We start from the raw sequence: 24,146 nt of genomic DNA, 5'->3' as shown, positions 1-24,146 counted from the left end.
AACAAAAGATGTTGGCGAGGATGAGGAGAAACGGTAACTCTCTTGACTGTTGGTGGGAATGCAAACTGGTGCAGCCACTCTGGAAAACATTATGGAGGTTCCTCAAAAAATTAAAATGGAACATCCCTACAACCCAGCAATAACACTACTAAGAATTTATCCAAAGGATACAGGAGGGCTGATTCACAGGGGAACATGTACCCCAATATTTATAGTAGCACTTTCAACAATAGCCAAATTATGGAAACAGCCCAAATGTCCATCAACGGAAGAATGGATAAAGATGTGGTTTATATATACAATGGAATACTACTTGGCAATGAGAAAGAATGAAATCCTGCCTTTTGTAACAACATGGATGGAACTGGAGGGTATTATGCTAAGTGAAATAAGTCAGTCAGAGAAAGACAGATGTCATATGTTTTCACTCATATGTGGAGCTTAGGAAACTTAACAAAAGACCATGGGGGAAGGGAAGGGAAGAAATAATTTCAACCAGAGAGGGAGGCAAACCATAAGAGACTCTTAAATACAGAGAACGAACTGAGGGATGATAGGGGGTGGGGGAGGGGGGAAAATGGGTGATGGGAATTGAGGAGGGCACTTGTTGGGATGAGCACTGGATGCTGTATGTAAGTGATGAATCATAGGAATCTGCCCCCAAAACCAAGAGGACACTGTATACACTGTATGTTAGCTAACTTGACAATTTATTGACAATAAATTTTGTAAACTTACAAAATAAATAAAATTACAAAAACTTTTTAAAAAATATTACTGAAGGGTAAATCTTCTACTGTCCCTGGCATCCTTGGCATGTGCCTGCTCCCAGAGAAGAACCTGCAGTGTAGACAGGGCTGCTTAGAGCTCTCCCCACGCTGCCATTCTCCTCCTGCCCTTGCCTTGGCTCTGATTCTTCATGGCCTGGAGGAGAAGAGGCAGAAACACTGAAGATGAGTCAAGTGTAGTCTGGCCCTGGTGGGGGGACAGAGGCAGTATTCTTAGTGGCTCTTTTCCCCATGGAACACTGTTAATAGCCTTCAGAGTCTCCTCTGGGAATCTGAAATCATAAGCCCAACAGAAGGCCACTCTCTCCTCTCCCATCGCTTGCTTCAACATCTGTTCCTAGTGCTGGACTTCCAGAACTCTGATGCACATACAAGCTGCTGGGATCCCTGCTGGGCCCCTGGGCAAGTCCCCTTCAAACTGGCTTTGGGTGCCTCCCTCCCATGTGGCCCCATTTGATATATGAAGAACACATACTTTTGCCCCCCTGTTAGTGAAAGTTCTGACTGCGTCCAAGACCTCCACCACCATGTGTACTCTGCTCCCTCCACAGAGCAAAGCAACAGCCTTCATGTATCCCATGACCACCAGACAGCAGAGCCAAACTCCGAAGGACACACAACAAGTCTCTTAATGTACACCGTCCACACCCCTCTGGCAGTATCAAACTCCAGAGGCTGCCTCACTAGGTTTCAGGAGAGAGAGAACCTCCATCTCTCTGGACATGGCACGCAAAGACAACTCCTTGTGGGGCCCCCCTTGTATAGTCATACGGTTACACCTGGGCCACCTTCTGCCCTGGGGAGACGATTCTGCCACAGATGGACTCCAAGAATTGACCAATACTAATTTGTCATTGTCCCTATAAATTAAATGTTCTCGTTTAAAAAGTCCTTTCCTCTTGGGATGCCTGGCTGGATCATTTGGAAGAGCATGCGACCCTTGATCTCTTGGTCATGAGTTGAAGCCCCATGTTGGGTGTAGAGATTACTTAAATGCTAAAACCTAACAGAAAAGGTCCTTCCCTCTTGACCCCTTCAAATATCTATCAAATTAGTTGAAGGACTAAACCTCACAAAACTGGTTCTTGCTTCTTCCTTTGGACATCCTATATGGATCTTCTAGCATATAGTTTAGGACTGCGGGCTATTGGCAATTAGTAAAGATTCAACTGATATTAAGGGAGATATTTATGTTACCCCGAGCCTTTCATATAGCCTTCTGACCCATATTTCAAGTTAATGCAGGTCATTTACATTGGACCCTAACTTTGACATCTGATATTGAACTTGTCACAAACTTAACTGAACGCTGTTGCCCCTGAATCGATCCTTCCCCTGAAAATCTTACCTGTCACCCTGAACTTTCCTCTTTCTGAATAGAAACATGACCATTGTACCCATCACCCACATGGACACATCCTACACATCCTTCACAGAAGACTTCATACCTTAAATGTTTCCTCAGGTCTTCCTCTATAAATCCTAATGTAAATTCCCCATCATGAGTCATGACTATCACATATTTCAACAACAGGGATCATGCACACATTAAACGCTGCAAATTCCACAGTCTTCAGCACTGAAATAGAACCACATTCAGAGAAAACTGGAATATAAAATATGTTAAGAGAAGTGATGAACAATATTTCGATTGTCAAGTGAAGAGATAATGATTTATTTGATTTACTCGTTTTTTCTCTGGTTATCTCTTACCTTCCAAAAAAGAATCTAAGGTTGGGAGAAAAGAAATCGGCCCATGTAAGCTGCACATGCCAATGGCCTGAACACAGGTTAATTGTATTAAAATGCTTCTACATATCTCTGGGGAAAACATCTTTTAAACGACTCTGAAATGAAAAAGGACAGGGCAGGAATACTTTGCTCTCTAGAGATACCATCACACAGATGAGTCATTTACAAGGAAGTACTTTTGAACATAAGAACTGCATGATGGCAAAGAGTACTTTGGTCTCACTTTGTCATTTGACACATGTTTTCTCATGAGAGGATTTTTCTTCCGTGTTGCTTTTACTGCGTTCTGAGTACTGGTGATGAATCTTAGAAAGAGCGTGTATTTAGAATCTTAAATTTTCCAGACTTAATCTCTAATCTGTCTCCCGAAAAGTCACTGATATGGTAAATACTCTCAGTCATGTTCACAGACAAAACAAAGGACAAATAAAAATTCTAATAATTTGGATTTTGGATGTCTGCGATCCTTGTGAGTGACTGACAGTCACCCATCTAACTTTGAAATTTCTCTATTATTTTAGCAAGACAGAACCTTTCATCTACTTACTGCAAATGTCACAGCACGGAAGGGTAAGAAGAGATTTTCTGGTGTCAGAAAACAAGCACTAGAGGGAATGTAAAACCATCAACAACAATAAAGATGCTCTGAAAGAGAACTGGGTACCATAAGATTTATCAATCAGGTTCTCATGGGAAAAAGATAGTTTGCTCTCATTAGGTACTTGGAGAAAGTTTAGAGAAGGGGCCTTTTACACACTGTGGACACAGGGAATGTGGAAAACACAGGGACATTGATAGTATCGATAAGAAAATTGAGTCCCACCTGAAGGGGTGAGCAAAGACTGGAATGCAGAAGAGTTGGATGGAAAGGCCACCAAGGTAGGAGCTGTGACCTTTGGCGTAGGGTTGCAGTTAGTCAGAGATGGCCCTGCAGAGATAGAGGTGGGGGAATGGACACCCCAACCTTGCTTTTCTACTTCCACAGGGCCTCTGACTTGGACTTCCCATTGGCCAGCCAGGCAGAAGTCAGAGAGCAAGAGATCCCACCGATGTAGTGCAACTAGATCAGCCTCAGGGGGCAAAGAGCTAGGGTGAAGTGTGATTCTGCAGAGGCAAATGAAGACTATGTGGCCCAGATGGGATTTTTCAGATACAAGTGGAGACATTTTAAGTTAGGATGGTCCCTAAAAAAGAAAAGAGAGAAACACAGTAAGAGAATCCTGTGACTTTCAGATCTCCATGAACCACAGAACAATCTTTCCAGAGAAACCCGATACCTCCCTAACATAGTACTTGTGGCCATGCGGTGCAACGACGCATGTAACCAGTGGTTCAGACACTTAACATGTGCAGGATTTCTGATTTGAATTTTCCTGAGTCTTTGAACTCTATATGCCATTGCCTGATTATGCCAACTTTGTGTGAAGAGGGACAGGTGGCAAGGGGGGGGGCGGTGGGGACTGAGGGCTGGGAAGAGGCTTCATTCTAGTTAGTTCTCGCTGCATAACAAACCATTCTGAAGCTCAGTGGTTAAAAACAAAAACCATCATTTATTTGTTCTCATAAAGCTGCCATTTGGGCAGGACTCAGTGGGAATGGATCATCTTTGCTTTCTGCAACTTCGCCTGAGATGGCAGGGCAGCTGGAAGGCCCGCTTCTGTGTTGCCTCATTTGCATGGCGGGCAAGTTGATCTGAGTCACAAATGAAAGGTGAGCTGGGAAGTGGGCCAGCGACTTCAGGCCCTGGCATGGGGGCCTCTCAAGAGACAGCCTGGGCTTTCTCACAACATGACAGTCAAGTTCCAAGGGTAAGAACTCCAACAGGGCAAGGAAGCATTGCCCATATGTAACCTTAGAGTCACAAGGTGTTGCTTCAACCATCTGCTATTAATTGAAACAGTCCCAGATCTGCTCAGTTCCAAGGTAGAGGACACAGGCCCCACAAGTCAGTGGCAGGAGTAACAGGGTCAGGTTATAGGAAGAATAAGTAGAAGCTACTGTCACAGCTATCTATGGAAACTACAATCTACCACTATCGCAAATCATCATAAATTCAAAAGAAAAAACGAAATGGTCTTTACTACCAAAACATATCCCATATTTTTGAAAGCACGTTCATAATCCCATTTGAACCATCTCTAAATAATCCCAACTCAGCTTCTTCCCCGATATTTTTTATTTGTTCAGCATACTTCATCTTTAGCCATTTTATTTTTTCCTCCCGTTCTTCCTGTGATTTATGAGCATATTCCTTTTCTACTAGTTGAATTTCATTATTTAATTGATCGGTGTAGATCTTCTTCAGGTCTTCTTCCCGTTGCTTCAGCCTCTTCTCTGTGTCCTCGTAAATGGCATCAGTAAAGTAATCCCCTCCGTTGCTCTGCACCATCTTCTCTATCAGCTCCACCAGCTCCTGCACTTGAGCTTCCTTCTCGGCCTCTGAGGCTCTGTTGTTGAAGGCACAGTAGCAGTTCCCACACTCGCTGATGATGTTTCTTAGCTTCACATCTGAATCTGCCAAGAAGTCACTCAGGCTCTTCTCCTCCAAGTTATCTTTGCGAGTGAACAACACGATCATGTGCTTCAAGGCTGGCTTCCCAAACACAGCCTTGATCAATGCCACGGTCGTCTGGTCTTCCTCCGTGTAGCGGCCCACTGGGAGGACCAAGACGATGGCGTGGGGCCCAGGCAGGAGTAGAGGACACACCGGCTGAATTCCCCGCATGTGGTATCCAGCATCTCCTTGTTGTCAAAGAGCCCTGGGGTGTCAACAACAACAAGTTTCCTCCCCTTCCATTCCTTGCATGCTTTTTGACACCTGGAGATGACAGCATGGGGAGCAACTCTAGACTCAAAGACTCTACTCCCCAGGATGGTGTTGGCCGTTGCGCTCTTCCCACTTCCAGTTTTGCCCACCAAAACAATCCTCAGAGTGTTGTCCTGAGGGTCCACCAATGTCACTGCCAGGAGTCTCTGTGGTGTAAAGGAAAGGAAGGAGAACAAAAAGAGTCAAAGAAGGTAAGTGGAAAGCACCACCTCGCTCTTATGACCTATGTGTTCCTCTCTGAAATCCTGCAGTAGTCTACTATCCATGTACATCCCATAAAGACAGAAAGATGAGACAATTCAATTACCGTGGAAAAACAACAAAGTAGTTAAAGAGTTCCCCTACAAAAGAGTACCAGATCCAGATGGTTTCATGGGGATCTCACTTAACCTTTCTTAAACTGTTCCTGATGACTTAAAACAGAAGGAAACCTTTCCAATTTTTTCTATGACACAAGTGTGATATTGATCCCAAAGGTTAACAAAGATTTCACCAATAAATAAAGCTACAGACATGTCTCCTTTGCGAATACTAATACAAAAATCCCAAATAAATTGTCAGACACTTAAGTGTAATACCCCACAATTAAATGTGATTTATTTCAGAAACACTAGGGTGGTTCAATATGAGAAAATGGATTGTAACAACACATCTGCGTTAGTAGATTTAAGAAGAAAAATACCTTCATACAGGACAGACATTTCCCCAAATTCAATACTGTTTTAATAGATACTTCTTCAACGTGTTTATATAGAAATATAAATTTTAAAAAATTTGTCACCATTTTTTTCTCTGCAGCTAAAATAGTTGACTATTAAGTTCATTTGGATGAATGAAGAAACAAATTAGCCTGTAGAGTCAACAAAGAGAAGAACGATGAGGGAGGACCAGCTGTACCAGATAGTAAAATATTTTAGCCCCTATAATTAAGGCAGTATGATGTGTGTGTGAACAGAGACAAACGGAAAACAAAAACAGACAATTCAGAAATAGACCAAATTGGTCTACTATATTCATGAGTAACCAGTTCAATTGTATCGTGTTACATTTATCGTCTGTAAGGCAGCGTCTCACAGCAATGGGGAGAAAGATGGACGAATAACCAGCATTGGGATAAGTACAAAACCACACAGAAAAAGACAAAACTGCACCCACATCTTCATGCCATTCACATGCTAAATACATTAGAAATATAACACTAAAAATCAATCCACATAAATAATAGACGAAACTCAGACCAATCCTTTGTAACCTAGGGGTGGGGCAACTCTTTCTAAGATTTGAAAGATTGTAAGGAAAAGGATTCATACATCTGACTACATAAAGACCTAAAAGACAATGGGAGACAACGAACATCACAGACAATTAAAATACGAATGTCAGACTATATCAAAGAGGGTTAATTCTCCTCTTATACAAAGAATACCTAAAAGTAGAGAGACAAATATCCAACACCTCGATGGAAAATGGAGCAAGACGTATGAATAAACAGTTCAAAGAAAAAAAAGAAATGTCAAGTCTCCTCAACTATGTAAAAATATATGAACACTCAAAGTAGAGAAATATAAACCCAATGTAGGAAAAGAAAAAAACTAAATATAACAAATTAAAATTACACTGAGATACTATTTCTCCACTTACAGATTTGGCAAAAGTGCAAAAATTTGCTGCTATAATCAGTCGGTAAATGTTTAGAGGAAACAGGTTCTCTTCTCCGTGGCTAATGAGAATAGAAAAACAGTCTAAAACCTACAGGGGAGAAATTAGCAATATCATACAAATCACATATACATTTATTCTTGGATTGTGAGTCCCAATTTTAGGATTTATGCCTGTAGTGGTCAAGGGCAGGTCACCCCTAAAAGTGCAACTTTGACATACTGACTATTTCATATAAAAGTAACTTAAGATACAGCCTGTGTGGGAAGATTACTAAGACCCTCTTCTGTCCCCCTGCAAGCAGGAAACAAATCTCCCGTGTAAAAGGTGCCCTTCCTGTCCCAGGAGGTAAAGAGACACTCTCATGACCAGGGATGGGAGATTTAGAGCCAAGAAGACTGTATAAACAGCCCACTACTTTCTACTAATTTACTACCCCAGCCCAAAGTCTCTTTAGAATTCCTCCCTAACAGATGCTCCCAAAGTTAAGTTTTCCATGTTTTGTCAATCCCTCACAGATCCATCATCTCTTTGCCTAAAAAGTATAAAAACTTCCTGCCTTGGTCATTTCTCTTGGTTTTAGTTTCATTACTGAGCATCTGTGCACACTGCTTTTTTTTTTCTCTCTTGTTAATCTGCCTCAAGTGAATGTAACTCTTAGTGCAGCTGGAAGACCTTGAAGGGTATAGGAAGAAGTTCCCCTTCCTTTTATCCCAGAGCTACACTGACAAAAACACAGGAAAAGATTAGGCATATTTTATTCTCTGCGTCACTATTTGTAATAATCAAAGACCAAAAATCTACCAAATGCCCACTAGTAGGGGTCTGATTGAATAAACCAAGGTACATACACACAGCGATGTACTATCTAACTGTAGAAAGGAATAAGAAATACCTCTCTATGCTGGGAAGGAGAGATCCCCAGGATATTTCATTAAGCAAAAAAAAAAAAAAAAAAAAAAAAAGGCAAAGTGAAGAAAATATTTACTTTACTGTCATTTCTCTAATGGGGAGGAACATGAACTGTAGGTACAAAGTGCAACATATATTTCATGCACATGGTAAAGAAATGGCAGATCATCTGAACTGTCACCAAAGAAGTTACTGACAGAGGGATGGGAGGAATAAGGCCGGGACAGGGTAGAAGCTGGAAACTACTTTGAGTATACTTCGATTTCATAGATTTGTCTTGAAAGCATGTACTTCCTTTTTTTGAGAGTTCGAATTACAGCTCTTTTCCTTTATGAAAGACCTACATGTGTACCTGCTGTTGCTGGCTGAAAAACATTCAAAGAGGAGTTTTCATTTGTACAAAAAAAAAGCTGAACATGAATACAGTGTTCCGCATTTGTTTCACAGCCAGTTGAGCTAACAGAGAGGCCGAGTGGACCGTCGTCCATGCCAGCTGCCAATCACCTTCCCCGGGAACCTCACACAGGGGTTCACCATCCAGCCACCAGAGCTGTGAGCCAGATGAGCACGTGGGCTTTCTCTCAATTGAATTTGTGCATCTGTTAACAAGTTGTGTCTAAAAGTATCAGAAACACATAAGGGAGGTTATTTGGGGGAGATCTGGGAATGCACACCCTTTTTCCATGTACATTGATGGTAATTGCTGCTCTGCTTTATGTCATTTTGTTTCATAAAAGATTTCATAGGAACGTTCTGCTTGTGGATAGTGAGGAACATCTGTAAATAGATTACATAATTATACAACAAAAACTATATTTTAAGAGAACTAGTAAAAATCAAAAGCAAATGAAATACATAGTATTTTCTGTAATAGACAAACCACACAAAGAATTGGTCCAAGAAACTTGAAAATGCAGTTGCTTCATTGGCTATTGTCCTAATGGGATACAGTGTAAGGCCAAATAGGGGGAAAAAACATCAAGAAAATCTTAAATTGCTTTCAGGAATCCTGTCCTATTCTTAGCTTTTTGTGCACATGTGTAGTTTTGAAGCCCAAGGACAAGCCCAGTGGCAATGAGCACCCTTAGTGCCCATACTGTGCCCTTCAAATGCCATTTCCCACCAAAAACATTAGGACTCTTAGGAGAAGGTACCGATTCCATTTCTGGGCCAAGAAATGTGCAAGTGGATCCTAGACTATCCTAGTCACACTAAAAAGTGAGGATGCTATCAAAAACTACTCAGACCGTGGGACACCTGGCTAGCTCTGTCAATACAGCATGCATCTCTTGATCCCACGTTCATGAGTTCTAGCCCCACATTGGGTGCAGAGATTACTTCCAAAAAAAAAGTTTGGATGTTACCGAAAGGACTACAGAGCCAACTTGAAGAAGGCTGACTGGACAGAGATGAGGTAATTTGAGTATCAATGAGAATAATAATTTCAATGGATTAAAATTCATCAAATATGTTGAAGTTCATGAATTCATAACAATACCATCATCAAAAAAGAAGTGAAGTGTTCTCTTTGGGGTATGCTAGGAAATGATGTCATCAGTCTGAACACAGGCAAAAAAGAATCAAGCATTCCTTTTGTCTTAATAACTACACCTTATGGAAATGAAACTATGATTCAGGGGAAGTTTCTTTTATAGGATCATGCCATCCAATAAAAGAAGAGAAATGATAGAATTATAATTTGCGACCGTTAATGAAACAAAATTACTCTAGGCTATCATTACTGTCTGCTACATTACAGAAAGAGACAGAAGAAAATATAAGGTGTCTTCTGATGGAAGTTTACAACTGCACCTATGAAATATTGCCACCCAACTAACCAGGCAAGCCTTAATTTGATCAAGCCTCTCCTTAAATTTAAATTTATACAAAACACTGAAACTAGAAGAACATGTCATAGGAAATGTTGAGGATTTAACAAGCAAAATATACACTGTCCAATTATCTTGGACAAAGGACCAACCGTTTCTTAAACAGAAACATTTGACAAAAAGAAACAGGAAGGTGAAAACTTATTTATCAAATTAAACTTAAGAGATATGAAAGAATTGCAATTTATGAACCGTATTTGGAGCTGATTTCAATTTTATTTTTTAAAAAAAATTTTAATGCTTATTTATTTTTGAGAGAGACAGAGACAGAATGCGAGTGGATTAGGGGCAGAGAGGGAGGGAGACCCAGAAGCAGAGGCAGGCTCCAGGCTCTGAGCTGTCAGCACAGAGACCGACACGAGGCTCGAACTCATGAGCTGTGAGATCATGACCTGAGCTGAAGTCGGACATTCAAACAACTGAGCCACCCAGGCATCCCTGATTTCAATTTTAAAATCTATGAGATAATCTGGGGATTGGAATACACCTGGTAATTGTTTAAAAATTCTAATTGCTTTTTGAAGTCTGATCATGGTATATTTTAATGACCTGTATCTCCCAGACATACATATGTAAATATTTACTGATAAAGTGATAAAATTTTTAGTATTATAGTAATTTAGTAATTTTTAGTATTCTAATGTTTGAAGTGTATGAATTAATTTATTTATTTAATCTCTACAACCAGCGTGGGGCTCGAACTAACAACACTGCGATCATTCTCTTCCCACTGAGCCAGATAGGTGCCCCCACTCTAATTTTTAAATGAGGAAATAGATGTGGCTCAGAAATGCTGAGGAAGTTGCCCAAGGTCACTGCATTAATGGGCTTTGGGCAGAGGAGGGATTCAATGCAAAGTATGTCTGACCCTACACTCATGCATGACCCTTGCACGCTCTGGTCCCTTCTTGGTTCCTTCTCAGGTCCTTGATTCTACATTTCTGTTTACATTGGATCAGAAATAGATCATGGGAGGCCAGGGGAGGTAGTTCACTCTCTGTCCAGAAACGTGAACTGGTAGCAACCCTGGAATTAGGGAAAGCAACCAAAGGGATTCATGCACATTTGTTTTCTATAGAATAGCTCATTCTCTCCCCATGGCACCCCTTCCTTACCTCGTCTGTTACACTGTCAATCACACCATTTCTCTCTTACATGTTGGAAAGAACACAGCCAACTGAATTCTAGGCTTCCTGTGCCATTTGTGACCTGGGTATCCCGGGGAATTTGATAAAACCACACACACACTGTCTGGGATTCAGATTTTCTTTCAGGAAAAAGAGGGATTGGGACAGACTGGTCTCTAAATTGCCTTCCAGCTCTAAAGACCTGCCTTGAGGACACTAGTTTCCCACTAAGGGAAATGGATGGGATGTCAGGCAGCACTCACTCTGTCATGACAGCAACTGATGGAAGATATGCTGTTCAGCAAGATTGTCCTGATAAATAGGAGACATGTGGACATGGGCCACTCAATATCCTTAGTCCCACCCTACCTTCTACCGAGACCCCTGTGGCAGCGTCCTCATTGATGGGCTGCTGGAACAGTACCCAGTCCCTTCTAGGAGCAGAACCCACACCCAGGCACACCCCTATGTCCTGCTGCCCCTCACCGTTCCATTGCTCTGAGGCCAGGCTCACCTTCTTTTGAAGGAGCTGATGAGTTCCCCATTGTTCTCCAAAGAACCTGTTTGAGCTGCTGCTTTTGCTTTCACTGTGAGGAAAAGGTGTTTGCACCCTTTAAACCTCTCAGGCAGCAAGCTCAGATTGGGTGGAGATAGTGAAGGAACTCTGGCTTTAAAGAGACAGAAATATTGCCCTATAATTGGAGGAGTGCTTTAGTTTCACCAAGGTGTAAGCTTTTTCTCCATGTGCCTGCTATCACACCAAATTTTCCAAACCTATGTTTGTTGTTTGGGGTTATACTGGTGGATCCCAAAGGCCCTTATTACATGACACAAATCATGCACACAGAGCCAGGCATGGTGTTGGATCATCTTCCCTGCATGGAGTGGGAGACTCTGGGGTGATTCTAGGAAGAAGAAACTCAAATAGGTGGCGAGATGTGTCCAAATTTAGAGCCTGGGATACTTCCCAGTGATTGTATCATATGGGTTTTCATGATAGTCTTTCATGAAGGTCTCAAGTTACTCATTAAAAATTTACCAGCCTTCAGGTACAAAGCCAAGAGTCTAAACCATTGGGAGCCAAGAGAAAGAAAGGAAGATGTGGCCTGGAAAAAGTCTTCCAATGACCATACACCTTCTCTGGTTTTCTTCATATGGTTCTTTCAAGCCCCAAAATATGCATGACCTGACAACAAAAGATGCACCCGGGGTGGAGATCAAACTTTCCCCTACAACCTTCCTACTTTCCTCTACCCCAGACCCAGGCACAGGTAGATTTTCCCAGATTTAGCCAGTGCATCCACTCCAACTTGCTCTGGAAACTTTGAGATGATAGGCAGATGGTCAAACCTCTCATGGTTGACCAGTTATTCCAATTGTCTGTTGCATCATCATGAAATTATAATGTTTTTGATTATATATTTTTGTTCACTACATTGAGACATGGGATTACTTGATGCTCACACTTGAAGGTGGGTACTAAGAGAACTAAATGTGGCAGGAAGTAGTGGCCAATGGGGAGGCAACCCATGGAGGGAAGCAGCTAGATTTGGAAATTATTGTATTAATACTATATTATTGGTCCATATCATTAGACCAGTTATTGGTGCTAATGACTTGGAGGGCCCCAGGTAACTGTTTTCCAACTTGCAATAAAGACACAGACCAGGACCAGCTATGTAATTTGCAAAGTCTGGCACAAAAGGAATATGCCAGGCCCTTTGTCAAAAACAAACAAAAAAAATTAAGAATTTCAAGATGACATCAATAGAACAGTAAATCCTTCTAAGTACAGGGCCCTGTGCAACGGCACAGGTCACATACCCATGAACTTGGTCTTGATGAGACTACATACATAAAAGTCTAGAGGAGAGCTAGAATTATATTTCCTGCTCAAAATATCTCTACCATTTCCTAGTTTCATTTCAAGCTACATATTCCTTGAGTGAAACTTGTCCTTGGATGTTTTCATGGTCAGCTAATTGCTTCTCCAGGTATTATGCTCAGGTATGCTGTTAAGTTCCCTAGAGGGAACAGGAGACTAGTTGACACAGAATCCATGGATGCCACAAGAAATCAGATGCGGGTCTCAAATGGTAACAGCCTTGTGATCATTGGTCAAAAAGGAACATGTGGCCCCCATCAGTCCCATCCTGAGCCCTAAGTTAGGAGTGATCTCCTTCTAGAAGATTCTGGATAGAAGCAGTGTAGCCCCATATCTGTATTGTTCACTTAGCCACGCTCCTGATCATTGAGGGCTTCCTTCCACTTGCACCTGTGCTGTGAGCCACAGGCCTCTCCACCGCTTGTCTCCACCTGCAAACCCTGAAACAGAACTTTCCGCCCAGGATCTTGCTCCTTCCACATAGTCAGAAGCAGAGAGATAAATGTGGACAAAGCCACAGCTTCCTTTTTTATGTTTTCCTTTGATTCTTTCCATTTCACACACATACAGAAATGTGGATATAATGAATTTTCAAAAGGTGTGGGGTCATTAAGAGACATTCTTTGAATTCTATAGGAGTCTTCTTGTGGGGCTCAGGGTGTTTTCTGATGCTCAGATCTAGATAATCTCAAAGCTCAACTTATCAAAATAGTGCAGAAATAATAACAGTAGTTTAAAAGAATCGTTCCCCCATTGTCCTGTTTCTTCTACATATCGTCTTTGTAACCTTAGTGGATCCGTTTCCTATTGCCTCCATAACAAATTCCCAAAACATTAGTACCTTAAAACAATATACACTTCATCTTCTACAGTTATGGAGGACAAGAGCATGGAATTAGTCTTATGGAGATAAAATCAAGGTCCTGCAGAGCTGGTTCTTTCTGGAGGCTCCAGGAGAGAATCCATCCCTTGCTTCTTACATCTTCTAGAAGCTGCCAGCTGTCCTGGGCTTGTGGCCACATCACACCAATCTCTGCTGCTTTCATCACATTGCCTTCTTGCCTCTCCTTAGAAGGACCTTTCTGATTACATCTGGGGCCCACCCAGATAATCCAGAATAATCTCCCCATCTCAAAGTCATTAACTTAATCACATCTGCAAAGATGCTTATGGAATAAGGTAACATTCACAGGCTCTGTGGATTAGAGTGTGGCCATCTTTCAGGGGCCACCATTCAGCCTGCCACATTTGGGTGAGTTAACCTCTCTGCAACTCACTCCCTTAATCTTTAAAATGGAATACTTACTTCAGACGATCATTGTGAAACCAGATAAATTTGTACACATGAAGTGGTACTCACACCATAGTGATCAATAGGTATTAGTTAGTAGTAATAATTCAACCCTCAATGCTAGTCTCATAGATTACCCCTCTAAGGCTCACGTACTCATCAGAGATGCTGTCTTAATCAGCTTGCACAACCATAATACCACAGCCTGGGAGCAGGAACAACAGGAATTCATTTCTCACAGTTCTGGAGACTGGGCAGCCTAAGCCCAATGTGCCAGCCAACTTGTTTCCCTGGGGAAGGCTCACTTCCTGATTTGCAAATGGCACTGTCTCACCATGTCCATACATGATGAGGCAGGAAACAACTCTCTGCTATCTCTTCTTACAAGGGCACTAATCCCGTCAAGAGGATCCCAGATTCATGAACTCATGGAAACCCACTTACCTTTTCCCCAAATACCATCATGTTGGGGGTTAGGGATTCTGGAGCCGTCTCTCTTGGTACCAAATAAATCTAGTCACTTCTACTTTGTAACAATCTCTTTTAAGTGGATATCACTCAAGGTTTCCTGATTTCTCCCCACTCACTCCACCCCCAAAGCGCACTGCATGAAAAGGAAGACTCAGCACCTCCACAACCTGTCTACCAGGATAAGGGATCTGGATTATCTACACCCCTGCTCTCACATGTCTTTAATGAAATTGTCTTCTGGCTCCACAATTGTGCAAGAAGAGCTGCCTCTTGCAGGCTAATGGCAGCCATGTCACAAAAGAGATATAGGTGTTAGGTGTGACAGTGCACTTGGGGCTGAATCCCTCAAAGGAAACATTGACCAAACCCTCACGAAATAAGGACCATGCCCCCCAAAGAGCCTTTTACTGTCTTCCACGATGTTATATTCAGTTATGAACCACAACCATTCAGTCTTGTTCTCAAACAGGTCTCTGCATCCTCCTAAGGCTTCTCCAAAGATCTGTCAAAAGTGACCACTCAGAATTTGTGTCTTCACCAGAGGGTCACAGTCTTGGAGCTTCAGGGGAAAAACTGTAGGACGTGCTCTGAACTACTGTTGCCTCAAAGAGACTCTTCAGAGCAGGTTTCCAAGATGGCAGCACTGACTCAATGCTCAGACTCTTGCCAGTGAGCAAAGCCAGGACTACTGGGACTCTCAGTCTGGAAGCATATGTACCTCAGGAAATCAGACGACTGACTCAAGATCCAGCAGAGTGAGAAGTAATGACATAGGACTGAGTGAACGGATTCAAGATGTGCCATTGTGGTTATTTGTTTGGAATATTGATGCATTCTGTTTGATGTTCTACTTGTATGGCTATTTGTGGAAACCTTATTTCTTTCTCCTTAAACGAATTAGTAGACTGTGTATATGTAAACCCACAACAACCATCTTTAAACATTACCTCATCGTCACCTACCCTCAAAATTCAGAAACAAATGCTTCTACTGAGTTTCATTCACTTTCATGATGATAGAACAATTTGCATAGGTTTAATAAAAATCTGTCCTCTTGTTTACAAAGATACCATTGGAAAAATCGATTCTGCAGCAAGGCCATATATACAGGGTGATATCTGAGAGTGACTGTTGTTTAATCAAAGACCATCAGACCACTGCTAAGGAGCAATTGTTGGTGTTACATTTGGAGCTAATTTCTCCAAAACCTTCATAAGAAAACTAATATGATGTCTGGCTTCCAGGATCCCAGTCTCTCAGGTAATAAGGAAGTCCACTCCCAGGTAGTCCAGAAACCCAGGCAAATTTTGGAGACACCAGGAAGAGGAAATTCACTGAGATTTATGGGTACAGCATGCAAAGTTTATTGGAGAAAGTGTTTGGACCTTGGTTTCCTACTCCTAGGATAGAAGAATGGCAGGGGCTTTGAAAAGTCTGATTCAAAACTCATCTATCCTTTGGAATTGATAGTTGCTTAATATGATTAAGCTCTAGATTTCCCAAGCAAACTCAGGGAGGCTTTTCCAGTTAATTAAGATTTTTGCTGCATCTGTATAAATAATCAGGCCATGCATAGTAAAAACAATCTTCTAGGATCAACAATACTTGTTGGAGACTGTTTATGATCACAAAGTAGAGAACGCTATGAAAATGATCCAAAACTTAGAAATAGGCAAGAGAGATTACTGGAGTGTTCTATTGTTCTGTGTGGTGCTGTGCTTGATGATCCGCTGTGATATTTTACAACACTTTAAGGACAGAGAGAATTTTTGCACATCTCTGCCTTGGAGATACTCAGCGAATTTTCTGTCTGGTGGAATATACAACTCAAAAATTACATGTTACTACTCTCTTGAACACATCAACCCTTGATTTCAAATGACCTTTGTGTTTCTGTTTGTTTGTGTTTTTTGTTTTATTCTTTGCTTATTTGTTTGTTTTTAACTAGGTTTCAAACCCAGCATGAAGCCCAAACTTAAGACCCTAAGGTCAAGACCTGAGCTGAGATCAAGAGTCAGACGCTTAATTGATTGAGCCACCCAAAGGAACTTTGAACCAATTATAGAATCATACTGGTTCTCTAGTTAAGCCATGAGTTGAGCCAAATCTTTGTTGTGTTTATACTTGCCCAGGAGTCATGAGTTTGCTTTTTTTGAAAACTGCAGATAAGAAAGAGAGGCAGAAATAGCATGATCCAAGCCTTGCAGGTGGAAATAACATTGGACACAGGCAGAGAACAGCTAACAATTTGGAGTGCAGGAATCATTACCAGCCTTTACTGAGGGCCTACTGTGTCCCAGGCAATGACCTCTATATCATTATCACCTTCGTTCCTTACAAAAGTGTAAAACGGATATTAACGGGAACAATGATATCTAGAAGAATCTCAATCTTGGAAGAGGAGTTGAGACTGATTATAATGACTGTTGAATACCAGGCCAAGGAATGTGGATTCTAAGCCCTAGGCAGTAGAAGATTTCTAAGAAGCAGAGACCTAGGAAAACTATCCCAATGGGCTTAACCTGGTAACTGCAACTAGGACTGGAGAGGAAGAGATCAGGGATACTGTACCCTCATACTGCACACACTGTCTCTCTCTTACCATATCTCTTACCATATCGTAGGTTGAATTGTGTCCCTCTAAAGAAGTCCTAACTCCTGGCACCTGAGAATGTGACCTTCTTTGGAGCACGGTCTCTGTGATGTCATGTCTTTAAGTTAAGGTTGAGCCCTACTCCAATGCCTGGAATCGCTTCATTCACAGTGAGGGAAGTTTACACACAGATACACACAGAGAACACCATGTTGCAAAAGAGGCAGATATTGGAGTGAAGCACCTAGAAGGCAAAGAACAAAGCAGGCCAGCCAGCACCAGAAGCTAAGAAGCAGCAAAGAAGAATCCTTCCCCGGAGACTTCATGGAGAGTATGGCCCTGGGAACGTCTCGGTTTGGCACTTGTAGCCTGTGCCAGTGAGACAGTAGCCATAACAATGAGACAGTAAGTTTCTGCTCTTTAAGCAACAGTTTGTGGTCATTTGCTACAGCAGCTCCTGGGGGAACTAATATAGATTTTAAGGCCAAGAAGCAGGGTCCTGCTCTGGTAATTACTTAAAATGTAGGAGTCGTTTTGAAATTGAGTAATGCATGGAGGCTCGAAGAATTCTGAGGTACATGATAAAAAGCAAGGCCTAAGAGGATGTCGGTGGTAGGATGAACATCCAGTTCACTTTCTGGTGAGGTCCCAGAGAGAGGTGGGGACCACGCTGCTGGACATTGGAGGGATGATGGCACTTGCTATAAAATGGCAGGCGGAAGGGAGATAGGCTAAACTGAGGTGGGCTGCTGGGTGGAGAGTAGACCCTGTAAGTGATGAACTTGAATATTTAGCTGAGGAGAATTCCGAGAACAGTATGGAAGGTGCAGCCTGGTATCTCCTTGCTGCTGCTAATGAAATGAGAGAGGAAAGAGAGTGGTGGCCTATCTGCCAGCCAAGGAGCATCAAGATGGCCAGCTGCCAGGAGAGCCCAGGAAGAAGCAAGCAGGTCCTCCCCTTGAGGCTTCAGAGAGCGCATACCTCTGCTGGCATCTTGACTTTGGACTCCAGGAGCTACCACACAATCCATGTCTCAACTGTTTCAACTGGTGTTTGGCCGACCTGTCGTGCAGTGCTAGGCATCCAGCATGTCCCCTCTACCTTGCCCCTGCCTGCTTTCTTGTCCCATCCTCTGAGAAACCCAAAGGTCTCCCCTTCTGTGGCACGGTGTGAACAGGGCAAATCTTCTAGACTACATTCTTCCTCATTCCCGCCACATTTCTGGCCCAGATGGACCCTGAGTCTCCATGATGAGAGAGAGCTTGTGGCTTTCTCAGAATTTAGATTTCAGTCCTCTGAAGAATTTTCTTTTTGTAAACAATTATACAACACCAAAACAAAAACTAACAATTGTTTCTTTTAAAGAGACACACAGGAATTTAAGGCCTGGGAGTGCGGTTAAGGCCTCCTGAACTCTTAAGGCAAACAGGCAGACTGTCAGGGCGCCATGAGCTGGGGGTCAGAGGGAAAAGCAGGCCCCGGACCCAAAGCAACAATCAATCCCTCACTCCTACAGAATACCAACACCGCACAAAAGGACTATTTTCTCTTAATCAGCAAAAATGTCTCCTTAATATATGAAAATCAGTCAGTGGAATAGTGTGTGGGCCTCATTCTGCCACAATCAAGATCTATGGCTTGGAGAAAACCCATACACAAACAGACCCCAAAAAACCACAATCCCCATGTGCCCCACTATCTTTATGGATAAGAAGTCCTAGATTGCCTCAATACAATGCCTCCTACAGAACAGCATCATGCGAGACTATCTGGGCCTCTCCCAATGAGGATGAATCCCAAGACTCTCCCCACCCCCCACCCCCGGCATGATTCATGACCCTGGGCTCACGTACCCACACAATTTCTCAGGTGTTGGTTGGCTGTAGGTATAAATCTCCTGGTGGAACAGGGGCCTGTGGCCCCCAAAGGGAGACCTTGAGGAGGTCCGAGTCCCAAGACTCCTGGCTGGAAGACCCAGGTATAAATATGAGTATGGACCTTCTTTCCCCATGGCTTTAGTGTCCCTGGGCCATCAGAGTAATGGACACTTACAGATGGTTATGGACATCACCTTTATTTACCAGCCAGCAACAACAGCCATGAACACAAGAAGCAAAGGCACAGGCATGTTTCACCCCGAGTTCTCTGCTACTCTCCACACACACAGCATCCTTCCTCACTCATCCGCCTAGACTTTCCAGTCCCACGCCTCCAAACCCCACAGCCTTTGCTTGGATGGCCCCTGGATTCTTAGCCATTCCTCCGTACCAATGGTGGAAGAGGCGGCTTGGGAGAATGGGGGTCAGGGAAAGAACTCACAGGCTGCCAGGACCAGCTGACAGCATTCAGTGATCTGACCTCTCTGGGATTTACAACAAAGTTGGCACGGTTTCTGCTGTTACCTTCATTTCTTTCTTTGGGTTTCAACTTGACATCTTTTATTGCTTCACTCATATCTTTGTGGAGTGTCTCGAGTGCTTTATTACAAATGATAAACACGGTAAGTAAATCTTTAATGAGGGATAAAGGAAAGACTGTTATATTTATGGCACCATATCACAGCACAGTTTTTTCTGTTATTGTTTCCCACAGTCCCTTGCATTTTCAAGAAATGGGTAACAGGGTGATTTCTCGTAAATTCACTCATGCACAGAAAAACATACATCTTACTTCAGCCCCAGCAATTTCCTGCCTCACTTCTCCCGAGTCTGTCTTCCTCATCAGGCCACAGAGGCAAGGTCACAGGTTCATGTCTTCTCATTTGTGGCTGCTCTTGTGCTCAAAAGGGACTGGGGCAGGAAGGCGGGGCCAAGGAGGAACCCCACCATGGAGGTCTCACTGGCCTCTGCACAGGTAGCTTTTCCCATCTCTCCCCAGGCTGGTGCTGGCCTGAGGATGAGGTGGACATCTTCCTGGGAATCTCCAACCAGGACCCGTTCAAAGCAAGCACAGCAGCTAGATCTTTTGACCCTGACGTGGGCTGAACAAGTCAGTTCTGCTCTTTATTAGAACAGGTGCACACGGATGCTGCTATCTTCCAAAATTTTGACCAATTTTTCTACTGGTTGTTTGTTCAGTGAATGATTGATTGATTAAAGTTTATTTATTAATTTTGAGAGAGAGAGAGAGTGAGGAGGGGAGGGACAGATAAAGAGGGAGAGAGAGGATCCCAAGCACACTCCCTGCCAGCACAGAGCCCGACGCAGGGCTTGATTCAAGAACCGTGAGATCATCATTCTGAGGTGAAGCCATGAGTTGGATGTTCAACCAAATGAGCCCCCCAGTTCCCACCAACTTTTAAGAAATTTTTCGCTCAAAACATAAATAACTAACAAACAGCCGAGCAGCCTTATTATTTTGACTATTATTTATTTATCAGGAAGATATAGAACGTAAAAGTTGCACTGAAATGACTCATGTCCAAGCTGTGAAAGAATATAAACGACTCTTTGGAAATACAGGGAGAGGCCAGCATCTCTCTCACCCTTTGCAAGTTCACCATATCTGCAGTTAGTAGGACAGCAGGACTCCGTATAAAGACGGCTGTCAGTAAGACGGTGGTAACTGCTGCCTGGCTCTCTTTTGACGCTGTTTCGTTTAACTATAATAAGACACCACAAGGGGAAGGCAAAACGAGGCAAACTCCAGGCAGCCAAAAGGAAGGAAGAAGGGGAGGGTTGGCAATGTGGCCAGAGTTTTACCCAAACCTAGGACAGGCTTCCATAAACCCGGAGGAACCCTACAGACCTAGTACTCGTGGGACAGCCATAAGTGGTGTAATGTATATATTTTTAAAAATATATTAAAGTCTCTTAAAGTTGTTCTAAGATCATTCAGCAAACAAAGAAACACCTACTAAAAAAAAAGTCTACTAAATAGTAGTAAGAACAGTGAGTCTGTGACACTTACCATAAGCTGCTTCCTCCCTTCCAACACACACTCAGCTCCTCTAGAAGGAAACTGCATTCTGGGAGGCATGGACAAAGGTGGGGCTCCCTGTCCCCTCAGCCTTCCAGCAAGAGAGCAGTATCTTGGGAGGAATCAGCTGGCAGTCAGTAGGTTTTACCACCGGGTATAGTGCGGACAGGCAGAGTGGTTAGGGAAAGACACACAGAGTGGGGCTAAGACAACTGTCACCTCCCGGGACTGTGCAGGCCCAGGCTGCACCCTCTGAGGAGAGACACCAGAGGTTTCACCCTGCAGGGGAAGCAGACTTCACCAGGAGAGTCCAGCCAAACATGCAAACCACCTGCACAAAGTTGCAGTGAAGCGCCAGAGCAGATATCCTTGTCTTATCTCTGATCACAGAGGCAAAGCTCTCAGCCTTTCATCAAGTATGGTACCAGTGGTGGGAGTTTTCACACTGATTTCCTTCAGTTCTTTCAACATGCTTAGAATTGCTCTTTGGAAGCCCTGTCTCTGAATCCAATATCCAGGGCCTCTGCCAGGCAATTCCTGTGGCCTGAGTTTTTCCAGTATATGGGTCACACCTTCCTGTTTCGTTGTACATCTTACAGGTGTTGTTAAAAACTGGGCATTTTAGGTAACATGGTGTAGTGAATCTGGATACTGATTCCATTTCTGCCTTTCTAGGCCTTGATTTGCTGCTGTCTGTGTGTCTATAAGAATACAGAAATTGCTTTTTTAAACAACAAAATAGAAATTCTGCAGCGGAAAAGTATGACTGAAATGAAAATTTTACTAGTGGAGCTCAACGATAGATTTGAATGGCTAGAACAAAGATTCAGTGAATTTCAAGATGTAATAATGATAAACACACATGACTTCACAATTGAGCCCCAAAACACAGGAAGCAAAAAATAACAGGCGTTGGGGCGCCTGGGTGTCGCAGTCGGTTAAGCGTCCGACTTCAGCCAGGTCACGATCTGTGAGTTCGAGCCCCGCGTCAGGCTCTGGGCTGATGGCTCGGAGCCTGGAGCCTGTTTCCGATTCTGTGTCTCCCTCTCTCTCTGCCCCTCCCCTGTTCATGCTCTGTCTCTCTCTGTCCCAAAAATAAATAAAAAACGTTGAAAAAAAAAATAACAGGCGTCAAGGAGAAATAGACAATTCAACAACAAGCTGTAGACTTCAATGTCCACGTTGAACAACACGTACCACAGCTAATCAGAAGGTCAAAACAGAAACAGAAGATGTGATCCACAGATAAACCAACTAGACCTAACACTAGATCACTTAACCCAACGAAGTAGATTATGCATTCTGTTCAGGTACACAGAGAACGTTCTCCTAAATATGACGAATAGGCTATAAAATGGGCCTCAATAAATCTAAGAGACTTGAAATCCTAGAGTATAACAGGGGGGTAAGCTCCTTTACATCAGTCTTGGCAATAATTTTTTGGATTTGACCACAAAAGCAAAGGCAGCGAAAGATAAAATGATCAAGTGAGATTACATCCAACTAATACGCTTCTGCCTGGCAAAGGAAACCATCAACAATACAAAAAGGCAGCCCACTGAATGGGAGAAAGTATTTGCAAATCATATATTTCATAAAGGGTTAATACCCAAAATACATAAAGAACTCCTATAACTAATAGCAAAACCCGAGCAATTTATTTAAAAAGGACAGAGGAACTAAACAGGCGTTTTCCCAAAGAGGACATACAGGTGGCACATAGGTGCATGGAGATGTGCTCAGTATCACCATCATCAGGGGAATCGCAAATCAAAACCACAATGAGGTATCCCCTCACACCTGTGAGAATGGCTATCATCAAGAAGACAAGAGGTAACAAGTGTTAGGGAGGATGTGGAGAAAAGGGAAGCCTTGTGCACTGTGCATGGGACGCAAATTGGTGCAGCCACTGTGGAAAACAGTATGGACGGTCCTCCAAAAATTATAGGTAGCATTACATTTGATCCGGCAATCCCACTTCTGGGTATTTATCCAAAAGAAAGGAAAGCAAGATCTCAAAGAAAGATCTGCACTCACAAGCTCCCTGCAGCATTGCTCACAATAGCCAAGATGTCGAAGCAACCTAAGGGTCCATCTGTAGGTATATATATATTGTTCTGTGAAAAGAAAGAGGAATATCTTGTCATTTGCAACAACAGGGTCGAACTTGAGGGCATTATCGTAAGTGAAACAGGTCGAACAGAGAAAAAAAATACTGTATGATATCACTTTTATGTGGAATTTTAAAAAGCCAAACTGATAGAAATGGAGAGTAGAACGGTGGTGACCAGGGTCTTGGGGATGGGGGGATGGGGAGACATTGGTCAAAGAGTACAAAGTTCCAGTTATAAGATGATTAAGTTGTGGGGATCTAACGTGCAGCACAGTGACTATAGCTCATTACCACTGTATCATACCTTAAGTGTTACTAAGAGAGTAGATGATCTTAAATGTTCTCACTCAAAAAAAGAGTAATGGTAAATATGTGATGTGATGCAGGTGTTACCTAATATTATGGTGGCAATTATTTTGCAATATAGAGTGTATCAAATCAACACATTGCACCCTTTCAAATTACAGTGTTACATTTCAATTATATCTCCATAAAGCTGGATAGGGTGTGGGGGGATAAGGTGGAGGGCCATGGGTTAGGTATCTTCACTAGAGAGAATGAACTGGCAAGACTGAGTAAAAATCACGCCCCAGAACATTAGCTTCAGATTAAGTGAAAGCCCTCACTACACACGGCGAGAGTTGACTCCAGAAACTCTAAGTGAGTTAGGCAAGATCACAGAGTTGATTCCAGAACAAACCAGGTCCAGGGCACATAGCACCATACACTGTTGTAGCCTTCTCTCCACACAAAGTCTGGCTATTTTACTCACGGCTATTTTCCTCTCTCATGACCTCCTGAGAGGAGAAACAGACACTTGGGTCAGAGATACCAACTTGAGGCTAGACTAAGTCTCCTATGAAAATTCCATCCTCTTCCTGCTGTCTGATCTTTAATAGCTGAAAAGACCTCTTTTTCTTT

At 42.7% G+C, this 24,146-nt stretch overlaps 1 protein-coding gene across 1 annotated transcript; it reads right to left on the bottom strand.

Annotated features, from left to right (window-relative positions):
• Positions 1 to 4,070: 4,070 nt before the first annotated feature.
• On the bottom strand, positions 4,071 to 15,553 carry LOC102960372 (GTPase IMAP family member 7). The gene is given in 4 exon segments (XM_042977228.1): positions 4,071 to 5,228; positions 5,231 to 5,513; positions 11,469 to 11,565; positions 15,549 to 15,553. Coding segments are annotated over 4 exon segments (993 nt in total). The 3' UTR covers positions 4,071 to 4,620.
• Positions 15,554 to 24,146: the final 8,593 nt, after the last annotated feature.

This window comes from Panthera tigris, chromosome A2 (genome assembly GCF_018350195.1).
Source record: "Panthera tigris isolate Pti1 chromosome A2, P.tigris_Pti1_mat1.1, whole genome shotgun sequence".
In the NCBI taxonomy this organism is placed as follows: Eukaryota; Metazoa; Chordata; class Mammalia; order Carnivora; family Felidae; genus Panthera; species Panthera tigris.
Note: the sequence above shows the minus strand (reverse complement) of the source record. Positions and strands in the feature narration are given on the sequence as shown.